General features: G+C 40.3%; 1 protein-coding gene across 1 annotated transcript in view; it reads left to right on the forward strand.

The window, feature by feature from the left end:
* GPLD1 (glycosylphosphatidylinositol specific phospholipase D1) overlaps positions 1–13,022 on the forward strand; it is a 63,602-nt gene that overhangs the window by 19,348 nt on the left and 31,232 nt on the right. Inside the window, exons 7-13 of the mRNA XM_004383989.2 lie at positions 615–669; positions 2,638–2,745; positions 2,956–2,983; positions 3,079–3,218; positions 7,176–7,241; positions 9,336–9,456; positions 12,626–12,765. Coding sequence (XP_004384046.1) covers positions 615–669; positions 2,638–2,745; positions 2,956–2,983; positions 3,079–3,218; positions 7,176–7,241; positions 9,336–9,456; positions 12,626–12,765 — 658 coding nt within the window. The remainder of the gene's footprint in view (positions 1–614; positions 670–2,637; positions 2,746–2,955; positions 2,984–3,078; positions 3,219–7,175; positions 7,242–9,335; positions 9,457–12,625; positions 12,766–13,022) is intronic.

Genomic DNA, 13,022 nt, shown 5'->3' on the forward strand with positions numbered 1-13,022 from the left:
TCAAATTTTCTCCTGTGGTATTTGTATTTCACTTATAATGAAGTCACTTCTGTATTTTAAATATGTGTATTTTTATTATATGTTGCCATTAGCCTATACTAACTGGCTTTTATTTAATATTGCAGTTTGTTTAGAGTAAATGTATACATCATTTAACATAGAGATGTATTTCTGAAAAGTGCGTACATGTCATTTTTTGTAAAAAATGACATTTTATCATTGACTTATGTCATAATTTTAGAAACACTTCACCTTTATATTGGATTAAAATTCATTAGCTATTGTCTCCCAAAACATTAGCTTTAAATTGGTAAACTCCATCTTTTTTTCTGTAGTAAATTACCTTTAAATATACAAACTGGTAGTGAGTGGCATTTATTTAAAAGAATGATTATGCTCTATCTTTCCTTAAGTTGAAAAAATACTTTGGTTATATGGATGATTCTTAATTTATATGTTTCACTAGGTAAGATTTTAAAAGACCATTTTTTCTTAAAGAAAGACATAAAAGAATGAACAGAAACATGCAACCATGTGCAGAGCTAATAATCTGGATTGTGAGAACTTGTGTTGTCACTAACTCACCAAATGTAAATATTTTTCTCATACTGTAGGAGGGGATGTGTTGAGCCAGTTTGAATTTAATTTTAATTACCTTGCACGGCGCTGGTAAGAACAATATTTATCATGTCAATCTAACAATTTCCCAGAAAGAAATTTATTAAAAACCTCCCCCTTTTAGTGGCTTTTTCAATTTCCTTGTAGTTCTGTCAAGGTTTGTTTTATATCAGTTTTGGGGGTATATTGTTAGGTGCCTTCAAATTTCAAAATCTTGTATCTTTCTGCTGAATTGCACCTTTTATCCTTATGTAGTGACCCTCTTTATCTCTAGTAGTGCTTGTTGCTTTCAAGTCTACTTTTTGCAGACGTTATTGTAGTTACACTGGTCATCTTTTGGTTATATTCTGTGGTGCTTTAATTAGTTGGGACTTGAGTTAGAGTTGCATTCCTATAGAGAAGATTTTGCATCTGCAGGCTGCCTGGAGACACTATGAACCCTGGACCATCTTCTTTTATTTCTGACTACACAGGTAGCATGAATGCAAGACAAAACAAATGTGAGGGACAGATTTTTCTTCTCTGGCTGCTTATTGCCAAGATCAAGACAAGCTGGTTTCTTTGTTGTCCTTGTCTGTATAATGGGTTTATTTCTTGTTCATACTCATGTGGAAGGTGTAGCCTTTTGTGTTCTATATTTATACAAGGGTCTCCTCTGAGATGCCTCACTGGAGTTCCTGGGTAGTGCAAAGGGTTAATATGCCTGGCTGCTAACCGAGAGGTTGGAGGTTCAAGTCCACTCACAGATGCCTTGGAAGAAAGGCCTAGCAATCTACTTCTGAAAAATCAGTCATCGAAAGCTCTATGGAGCACAGTTCTACTCTGACACACATGGGGTCCCCATGAGTAGGTGTTAACTCGATAGCAACTGACAATGCTCTATCTGTATACCCTGCAGCCATCAAAACTAAAACTCTAGGTTCTCAGGGTTTGGCAGATGTCTTCAGAGCAGAAGTTGGCTTCCCCACTTACTTACCTTCCAAGATTTCCACTTTCAATTTGTTTTTAGCCTTTGGAAAATTTTCACTTTCTCACTAGCTTAGTGATTCATTCAAACAAAATATTTTTGTCATTTTATCTAATGTTTTTAAGCTATTTTTATTGGGAAGGCCATTCTGATGCTCTCATTAAAAAAAAAAAAGCTATCTCAATAGTTTATTTCTTGTAAACATTAAAATCAGGTTTCATTTGTTGTGATTTTTGCCTCATATACTCTAAGGTCTTTGAAATTAGGATAAAAGATTGATTCAGTATAAATCTAATTTTTAAGATGCTGCTTCTCTTCCAACTGAAATAACTAATAGCTGTGAGCAAGAAATCTGACTTAGAATTGTTCTGTTTAACACTGTGCCCTCTGAAACTGAGGTGTTGAGGTGAGGAGCCATTTTTGGAATTTTCAAAGTAAGAATAATTCAAGTCAAAAGAATAAATGATCCTTTATATTGTTCTTTGAACTTTGAATTCACACTAATTAAATACCCCTCTTGTACTTTATATGGAGCCCTGGTGGCACAGTGATTAAGCACTTGGCTGTTAACTGAAAGATCTGTGGTTTGAACCCACCAGCCGCTCCATAGGAGAAAGGTGTGGCAGTCTGCTTCTGTAAAGATTACAGTCTTGGAAACCCTATATGTGGCAGGTCTATCCTGTCCTAGACAGCTTCTACGAGTCTGAAACGACTCGTCAGCAACGAGTCTGGTTTGGTTTGTACTTTATAGTTAGTTTCCTATCTTTGAATGTACCTTCATAAATATTTAATTAAAGTACCAGTTGCTTGCTCTGTGTCATTAGGCTAATTATGTAACTTTTCTGAGCCTCAGTTTCTTCTTATATAAAGTGGGAAAATGATAGCATGTAGGCTTAAATAAACAGTGCATGTAAAGACCCTTGCAAGGTGTCCAGCACATAATAATCGTGGAATAACCGTTAGCTGCTGTTGCTGCTGCTCCTCCTGTTGTTATTATTATCTTCAACTTCATAATGAATATAACTCTTATTTTATTCTAACCCATTTCTTAGGTATGTGCCCACCAAAGATCTATTGGTAATTTATAAGAAACTCTATGGCCGAAACGTCATCACCAAAAATGTAATTGTTGACTGTTCATATCTTCAGTTCTTGGAAATGTAAGTGTCACCCAGGGGGAAATTTGCCACTGATTTTATTATGACTTCACTGGCACAGTTTTCCATGTTCCAGGCGTCTGAGAGTACATAAGGATTTTGCTTATTCAAAGGGGGTTGTAGATACATGTAGATGGTGCTTTTTCTTTAATATTTCCTTAATTTCTCAGTAGAAATCATAACTCACTGTCAAAATTATTGTTTATTTTGCAGGTATGGTGAGATGTTAGCTGTTTCTAAGGTAAAACAAATAAATGCTCTACTCTTGGTTTAAAGGACTATACAGACACCAGGAATAGCACTATATTCATTTATTTCTTTTTCTCTCTGCCATAGCTTTATCCTACTTATTCTAGAAAGTCCCCATTTCTGGTAGAACAATTCCAGGAGTATTTCCTTGGAGGACTGGATGATATGGTGTTTTGGTCCACTAATATATACCGTCTAACAAGCTTCATGTTGGAAAATGGGACCAGGTGAAGTAATACTCTGTTTCTTATACCAGTCACTATCTGGTTTCCTGTCCCCTTCTCCAACATAACTCCTTAGTTTTTCAACTGATCAAATGGGGTGGCGGGAAGGGGGAAGCAACTCATGGAGTGCCAACTTAACCTAATCAAAGAGGTAAAGAAAGAAAATTTAGTCATCTCAAAACTCTGACTGGCTCCTATCTAGTTAAATTTGCTGACTTTTCTCACATTTTGGGGATAGAGAGAGTATCTTAGTTTTGTAGTGCTGCTGTAACAGAAATATCACAAGTGGGTGGCTTTAAGAACAGAAATGTATTTTCTCACAGTTTAGGAGGCTAGAAGTCCGAATTCAGGGCACTGGCTCTAGAGGAAGGTTCTCTCTGTGTTGGCTCTGGGGAAAGATCCTTGTCTCTTTCAGCTTCTGCAGCCCCTGTGATCCTTTGTTCCTTGGTGATATTCATGTGGCATCTATCTTCCTTTGTGCTTGCTTCTGTGTCTAATCTGCCCTTTTTATAACTCAGAAGTAATTAGGTTTAGGACATACCCTACTGATAGGGCCTCATTAACATAATAAAGGAAACCCTATTCCCAAAAGGGACTACATTTATAAGTATAGGGGTTAGGATCCCAACACATATTTTGAGGGGGCACAGTTCAATCCAAAAGAGAGAGAGAGATTGTGGAATTTGTGGTCTGTGGGAAATGGCTCAGGTGGGAAGGAATCCACTTCCACAGCTGGTCCCATGTCTGTTTCTCTTGGGAGAGCCCTGCTGTGGGCCTGAGCACCAGCTCTCCACAGGCTTTGGAGTGGCTCCTGCCACTATGTTCTTGTTGCCCAGCAACAGGAGGTATGGTGATTCTCCTTTCCACTCCAACCTGTCAGGGTGCAAAGGTTTCCACCTAAAACTAGAAGGACAGAAACAAATGGAACGCCAGATATATCTCTTTCCCAACCCCAAAATAAAATCAGAAATGGGTGCATTTGTAAAGCTCTAGTAGTACTAGCCAGGTGGGACGGTTGCCCAACCTCCAGTTCCTTTTCTTCTCCTCAGTGTGCTCAGGGCGAGTGTTACTCTGGAGACTCAGACTGAATCTAGGTCAGGATTGACTGGGATCATCCCTCTTCCAGCTGTACTAGGATCCTTAGCCTCGTACAGAATCTGCCCCTAGGCCTGAAGTGAGTCGAGGTTCCTCTCAGAACCCATTTCCAACCATGTCACTGAGTATGCAGCCCCTCCCACACTGCTGTATTGAATGGGATAGGGATGGGGGTTTGGATAGGAAGCACTGGAGGCAACATCTGATGCAGGGAAAGGGCAGGGTGGGAAGATTAAGCAACAGCCACAGCAGTGGGAAAGAGAAGAGGGGGTTCTGTGGCAGGAGCTGTACATGGGGGCTGTTCCAGGAAAGGCTCATAGAGGGGTTGGGTGTTTATAAGCTGGAGCAGCCTATGTAGGCCTAGCTCCAGAATATTATGTACTGGAGACCATGTTCCTTTGCTCTTAAAGACATTTGCTAGTATTCAAATAATGTTAACCATAATTATATATTGTGTTAAATAGAAGCAGAATTTCCTTTGATGACATATTCTACTTTAGCCTGGTAAATATAAAGTTTGTTTTTAAGACTCAGTGAGTAATAATTTGACATGAATAAGCAATCTAATATGAATGCCATTTTTAATAGTGAAATAAACCTCCAATAAACTCTCCAAGTCCTTCTTCTGGGGCTTTGGGTTTTTAGGTGCATACTACCACAGTTGTTGAGAACATGGGCTTTGGTGGAATTCGAGAGACCTGTTATCACTACTGAGTTATCTGCAGCAAGTTGCTAAACTTCCCTAAGTTTTAGTTTCTTCATCAGTAATATGGGGATAGCCCTGGTGGCACAATGGTTAAGCACTTGGCTGCTAACCGAAAGGTCAGCAGTTTGAGCCCACTGGCCGCTTCTGTAAAGATTACAGCCTTGGAAACCCTATGGGATGGTTCTACTCTGTCCTATAGGGTTGCTATGAGTTGGAATCGATCTGATGGAACCTAACGACAGCAACAATAATTCTGTCTGTATCATAGGGATGTTGTGGAAGTAAATGAGATCACTTACAAAAGGGCTTAGTATGTAGTAAGCACTTAATAAATGTTGGCTACTAGTATTATTATTATTAGAAAGAAGTTACCTTTCTATTGGAAGGACTAATAACATGTGACCATGTTAGAATGAGTGACCTGCATTTATTTGTTTTATATAACTCATGTGTAACAGTCCTCAAACTGGTTTTCAGTTTGGTTCTCCACACAGCTAAAGAAAGAAGATGTGTAGCTGGACCTTATTCTTTCATTAGGAGGAAACAATTGGGAAGAAGTATATTTCTTGTCTCTTGATCCCTGCCCCAATTTAGCAAGGCAGAAACTTCCACGAATAGACTGCTTCTTTACACCCATATACAAAGAAATACTCATCAGAATTTACAGAAATTTGTGGGAAATTTGGAGAAGGCTCCAAGGAAAGATAACACAAATAAATTCACGACAGAAAGAAAAATATAAATATTTTCATATTATAGGCATTTCCCAACTTACTAATACGTTATCTTCCAAAGTTTTATTTATAAGTTATTTGAAACTCATAATACATTTTCCTAAAGAAATAGGGAAATACTAGTAGTTAAATTACTGGCCAGCACTCTACTTAACACAAAAACTATTTGTAAATACAGTGCTAATGTTGTAAGGCTACCTTCTGAATCCTGGTGGTGGAGAAAAGAGGATTCAGAAGAACCTTTTCCTCAGCTCAAGACTGGCCCTAAGAAAGATTTTGATAGAGAAGCTTGCCTTCAGCTTCTTCTCTCTTCCTTTTCTGAATTTCTCTCCCAGCAACTAGTCCTCCTCACCCCAGGCTCCAGTCTTTCATACTTCTCTGAACTTCCATCAATGACCTCTATACAAATCTTCCTCTCCTTAAACGTAATATTCACTTGGTTCAGAGATGGGGGTAGTCTAGTCCCTGGCTGAAAGAACTTACATTCACTCAAAGGTCTTTTCACTTATAAAAGGAGATGTTCAGTTACCTGTTTAATTATTTAAATTGATAAATAAAGGAGTGAAATTGAGAAATTAAGACATACTTGGGCATAAATGGGCATAACTGGGAGAAGGCAGCACAATGTACTAGACAGGGTTATTCAGAGAAACAGAACTAATGGGGTAGATAGATATAGACACAGACATAGACATAGATATATCAAGAGAGGATTAGATATCAATATCAATATATTGAGAGAGACAGAGAGAGAGTGATTGATTAATTTTAAGGAATTAGCTCACAGAGTTTTGGGGGCTGGCAAGTCCAAAACTGGCAGGCCAGGTGACAGGCTGGGAACTCTGGCAGGACATCTATGTTACAGACTTGAGGCAAAATTTCTTCTCCATTAGGAAACCTCAGTTTTTGCTCTTAAGGCCTTCGACTGAGTAAATGAGGCCCACCCTCAAGGGTAATTTCCTTTCCTTAGAGTCAGCTGATTATAAATCTTAATCACATGTATATACCTTCAGAGCAACATCTGGACTAGTCTTTGGCCAGACAACTGGGCACCAAAGCCTACCCAAGCTGACACATAAAATTAACCATCACAGTTGGGAACCAGTTTCTTTCAAAGCCTTTAATTCTGAGATATTTCGTGTCAGCATGGAACAGCAAAGCGGACGGGATGCAGAGGGAAGGGGATGGCTGTGAGTCTGGGGTGATGGTTAGTGTGGGACTGCTGTATTACCATAGTACCATCATCACTCAATTTAACCACCCTCATCTGGAAGGGCTGAGGCCCTTTAGGGGCCCTGTATGGACAGGTAATGAACAACTCTCAACTCAGTTTATTGGAGGTAGTTTGAAGTGTACCTGATTCTCAGTAAAATCCATGCTTGAAAAGAATATAGAAAAATGCCTGACTCATTTGACTTTCCCCAGTGACTGCAGTCTACCTGAGAACCCCTTGTTCATAGCGTGTGGTGGCCAACAAAACAACACACACAGGTAAGTGGATTCAAAAGTGTGCATAGAAGGGCATCCCACTGGGAGGTGGTGCCTGTGGAGGCTGGGAGCATGGGACTCAGAGACAGACAAGTATAGGTTCCAGTTCCAGCTCTGCCATTTACAATTGTGCTGTTTTGGATTAAGTCACTTAATTTTTATGAGGTACAGCTTCCTCCTTTTGCAAAATGGACAAAACACAAATGCATTCTCCCAGAGTTATGATCTGGATCACATGTGGTAATAGACATAAAGCAATTAGACCATAGTGATTTGCTCACAAAGTGGTAGCTCATATTGTTATTCCTATTATTGTTGTTACTCATTAACGTTACCCAAATTTCACCCTGAAGAGCATTTAGCAATGAAACGAGATGGGAAGATTTCTAAGGAAGAGGGACAGAGGGCTTGTTGGAGTCAGGTACCAACCACCAAACATTCATTCATTCATCTAATAATTTTATTAACATTATAAATATCTACTATTAATAAAAATATAATGATGATGATGATCGTTATTAATCATTAGGTTATCATTAGTACTATCATTAGGTGCTAGAGATATCTTTGTGAACAAGACAGAAACAATTGCTTCTCTCATGGAGTGCATGGCCTAGAAGTTGGATCAGCACTGGACAAGTGATTATAAATATTCTAAGTGTTATGAAGGAAGAGTGCAGAGTGCTCTGGGGATATACTACCCAGTGTCCTAACCCAGTCACTGGAGAGCATTCCTTGAAGAAGTGATGTTTAAACTGAGATATTTAAGGGTGAGTAATAGATATAGATATGGAGCCTTGATGGCACAGTGGTTAAGAGACTGGCCGCTAACCAAAAGGTTGGCAGTTCAAATCCACCAGCCACTCCTTGGAAACCCTATGGGGCAGTTCTCCTCTGTCCTAAAGAGTTGCTATGAGTCAGAATTGACTCGACGGCAGGCAATAGGTTTGGTTTTAGTTTTTGGTTTTTGAAGAGATACAGGGGCAGTGGTGGTTCAGTGGTAGAATTCTTGCCGTCCATGTGGGAGACTTGGGTTGATTTCTCAGCCAATACACCTCATGCACAGCCACCCGTCAGCCATTAGAGGCTTGCATGTTACTATGATGCTGAACAGGTTTCAGGGGATCTTCCAGACTAAGACAGACTAGGAAGAAAGACCTGGTGATCTACGCCCGAAAAATCAGCCAGTGAAAACCCTGTGGATCACAACGGTCCCATCCGCAACCGATCATGAGGATGACATAGGACCAGGCAGTGTTTTGTTCCATTGTGCATGCGGTCACCACGTGTTAGGGGCCAACATGATGGCAGCTAAAAATAACAACAAAAACAAGAATTAAGTACTCAAAAAAGGGCATTGTAGTGAAAGGTCCTAAGGTGGGAGAGAGCTTCAAACTTTGGAAGAATTTGAAATACGCAGAAAGGATTCAGTTAAGCCCTCACTGATTTATTTGAATCAGGTAATTTTTTAAAAATTCCATTTGATCCATTTCGATTGGCTTGCAATCCATACATCCATGGTGTCTTACACAGTGTCCCCTTCACTCATTTCTCTTGCCTGCCTTCCATTCAATTGTTTATGAAGCCTGTCCGGCTCTTCCAGGCATCTAGTTTATAGGTTGGGTAAAATATATGAATTTGAAAATGGATTTTTATTGTGTAATTAATTCTATCATATCTTTACAGATAAAGCAGTAAGCCTGCATACTAGTTTTCAAACCACCTACAAACCAGTTTCTTGACCTTTTATGTGAATTATTGAAACTTCTCTAATTTTTTTAGTATTGTGGGAGGAATACAAATGTTTTACTCTCATTACAGTATATAACTCTGAAGCTATAGGAAATAGCTTTTTTTTTTTTTTTAAATAAGGATAGGCTTTTAAACCTTAGAAATATGTTTATTAAAAGACTTTGTAGAATCTCCTATGGAGGTTTTTATAACATTTTATTTTTTGTGGTGGTATTCCTTCAACATTCAGATGTTAAAATGTTATGGTCTTTTAACTTGTGCTTAATGTTTGTTCTTCAACTCAGTTATTCAGGGGGTTGGTTGTTTTCTCAGTTTAATCATTTTATTCCCCTCTCTTTTCAACAGCTCAAAAGTGCAGAAAATTGCTTTTCACAGAAATTTGACTGCATCTCCAACAAAAGATATTGAAAGAAACATAAATTATACAGAAAGAGGAGTGTTCTTTAGTGTGGATACCTGGACCACAGTAAGAATTTTCTGCTATTAATGGAGAAAGAGGAAAATACTACTTCTTGGGATATCTTGTTTTGTAGAGTCACTGGGTATTTAATCATCCATTGAAAGTCACCTGGGCATGTGCCAGCCCAGTGAATACCCTTGGCCTCCAAATTTGGTTTGTTCAGAGATGTCCTGAGACATGAGTCTGGACCTCAGTGGCCTCTGCCAAGTCCAGTGGAGTCCAGGGTAGCCCCGGGCATCTGGGCCAATCTTGCTTTGGCCTTAGTCCAAGATATGTCAGCAATATTGTGTGCTCACTGTGCAGAGCCCCATGCTGAGGGACACAATTGAATATGGAATTCATCCATGGGATCATCTTTTAGTTGTAAGATACGCTATTAGGGATAGCATTGGTGGTTCAGTGGTAGAATTCTCACCCACCATGCTGGAGACCTGGGTTTGATTCCTGGCCAATGTTCCTCAGGCGAAGCTACCACTTGTCTGTCACTGGTGGCTTCAGTGTTGCTATAATGCTGAACAGGTTTCAGCGAAGCTTCCAGACTAAGACAGACTAGGAAGAAAGGCCTGGCAGTCTATTTCCAAAAACCAGCCAATGAAACCCTGTGGATCACATGGTCTGATCCCATTGGGCATGGGGTCACCATGAGTCAGGGGCCAACTTGACGGCAGTTAGTAACAACTCCACTGGAGGATGTAAAATGAAAGGGAAATAGATTCTGACCTTTAGAAAATTTCAATCTAATAGAGAAGACAAAGTGAAAAATAACCATTATGTGGGTAGACTGCAACAAATACCATGGCAAGTGGGGAGCCAGTTACATAAGACGGTGATAATTCTTCCCTTGAGAGGCTACCCGAGAATGCTTCATGGAGGAGGTGGCATTTGAGTTAGGCCTGGAACAGTAGCTAATATTTCATCAGTCAGAGAAGACTCTTTGGTAGTGAGTTAAGGAAGTTTCAGGATGTTCGGAAATCTGTAAGTAGTCTTGTTTGCCTGGAACACAAGACAGGGAATACAGGGAACAATGAGAAGGTGGGAGAGGTAAGTAGGTGTTGGACTGTACAAGTTCTTAATGTCTGGAGGAGGGTTCAGACAACATTGTCAATGGTTGGGCAAGGATCTGGAAACAGCCAGCTTCTTGGGTGTGTGACAAGAGCAGTCACTCAAGACCCCATGCTTAGAAGGGCCCCACACTTGGTTCAATGCTCTGCTGTCACTGCCTTAAAATTCTAAATAATCTTTGAACAAGGGGCTCCACATTTTCATTTTGCACTGGGTTCTGCAAATTATGTAGCCAGTCCTGAACCTGGGAACCTCTATCAAAGCACAGATAATTTTGTCTTGCCACTATTTATATCTGAATCTGTCTCCTCAACAAAAAGATGAATTGCGTAAGGGAGGGACATTATATTCCCAAGGCCTATCATGGTGCTTGGCACACAGTAGGAGCTTATTAAATGCTTCCTGGGTGGATAAGCAAGCCAGAACTAGGCATTTTGATGAGCAGTCTGTGTACAGGGGCCAGAAGGATTAGTGTGGAGAAAGCAGAAGGCATGGTCCCTGCCCACAGGGTCCTTATAAGCTGTGCTTCTTCAGAGCCTGAGCGGTCCAGGTCTACTCATGACTCTGATCCAATTCTGCTCCACTCTGGGGCAGGCATGGGAAGTCTTGTTCAGTCTCATGACACTCTTGGTGGATTCAGATTTGAGTCCCTTGAACTTAAACGGATCTAGTGCCTGGCCAAGGAGCCCTAGTGGCATTGTAGTTAAGCGCTCGGCTGCTAACTGAAAGGCTGGCGGTTGGAGCCCACCAGCCGTTCCGTGGAAGAAAAGACCTGGTGATCTGCTTCCATAAAGATTACAGCCTAGAAACCCTGTGGGGCAGTTCTGCTCTATCACATAGGGTCACTATGAGTTGGAATCAGCTTGAAGGCACACAACAACAGTGCCTGGCCAGACTGCCTAGAGGCACATCAGTCTGTGTCTCTGCAACGACCATGTGAAGAACAATTCAGCATCTGGAGCTGAAGAGCTTATTGTTCTCAGATTTTCTGGCATGCAGTTTCCAGCATTCTGTATAAACTCTCTCATGCCTGCCTGACTTTATGGAACTTGAAGCAAATACAGCAGCATCTCCATCTGGGTTTGGTTTGGAAGGTATTTTTGGTGTTCTGGTGTTCCGCCATTCATTTGTTTGGGGAAAAAAAGGATATGTACAAATATAACTATAGTTCTACATTGAACTGACTTAGCTTTTTAAAAATGTTCGTCCATAACAATTATTTAAGGAGCCCTGGTAGCACAGTGGTTAAGTGTTCGGCGGTGTGGACCCACCATCTGCCCCACTCTTTATCCATAAAGATTACAGCCTAGGAAACCCTATGGGGCAGTTCTACTCTGTAGTATAGGGTTACTATGAGTCAGAAACGACTCAATGGCACACAACAACGATTATTTTATTCAGTTAGGTTTGCAAATCAGTCCAGACCATCCTGACTTAGTTGGTTTGACTTAAGTCTCAGCTAACTCTTTGCTCCCATGTCAGTCCATCTTCTTGAGCTGTGACTATACCATCCCTCAGCATCTACTGGTGGTAGTGATTTCATTCTCTTAATTGCCTGTCCTAAGGGACCTTGAAGTCCCTGGGTGGCACAAACAGTGAAGCACTTGGCTATTAACCAAAAGGTTGGCAGTTCAGACCCACCAAAAAGTGCCTGGGAAGAAAGGCCTGGCTATCTACTTCTGAAAGCTCACAGCCATTGAAAATCCTATGGAGCACATTTTTACTCTGACACACATGGGGTCACCAGGAGTCAGAATCAACTCGATGGCATTTCATTTGGTACTGGTTTTAAGTGACTTTACTTGTTGATAAAAAAATCCATTGCTGTCGAGTTGATTCTGACTCATAGCGACCCTATAGGACAGAGGAGAACTGCCCCATAGAGTTTCCAAGGAGCTCCTGGCAGATTGGAACTGCCGACCTTTTGGTTAGCAGCCATAGCACTTAACCACTATACCACCAGGGTTTCCATACTTGAGGGGAATCCCTATTTTCTTTTTTAGCACTTGTAAAAACTTGTTTCCTTCACAAAAGCCCCATGCTTTTGAAAGAAACAGTAGCTTTGTTAATTATATTATATATTTTACCTACTATAATGATTCTTTTATTTCAGGATTCCTTTACTTTTGTGTACCAGGCTTTGGAAAGGAAGGTACAGACAATATTGACAGGTGACTCGCAGCATCCACTTAAGCATGTCTCTAGCCCCTCGGCATCTTACTTCCTGTCATTTCCCTATGCAAGGCTTGGTTGGTAGGTATAAATTATAAATTTATCTTATTTGTGCATGCTTTCATATGTTTTAGTTTCATCCAATCAGTTAGTTTCATCCATTCAATAAATGTTTTATTTTCTAGTCAATATCTCATCAACAAAAAATTAATTCAGTGGTTAACGCTAGCATAAAGATAAAACTACTACTACCTGTTGCCATCAAGTTGATTCTGACTCATAGTGACCCTACAGGACAGAGTAGAACTGCCCCATAGGGTTTCCAAGGAGCAGCTGGT

The sequence above is a fragment of the Trichechus manatus genome, unplaced genomic scaffold, assembly GCF_000243295.1.
Source record: "Trichechus manatus latirostris isolate Lorelei unplaced genomic scaffold, TriManLat1.0 scaffold00115, whole genome shotgun sequence".
NCBI lineage: Eukaryota > Metazoa > Chordata > Mammalia > Sirenia > Trichechidae > Trichechus > Trichechus manatus.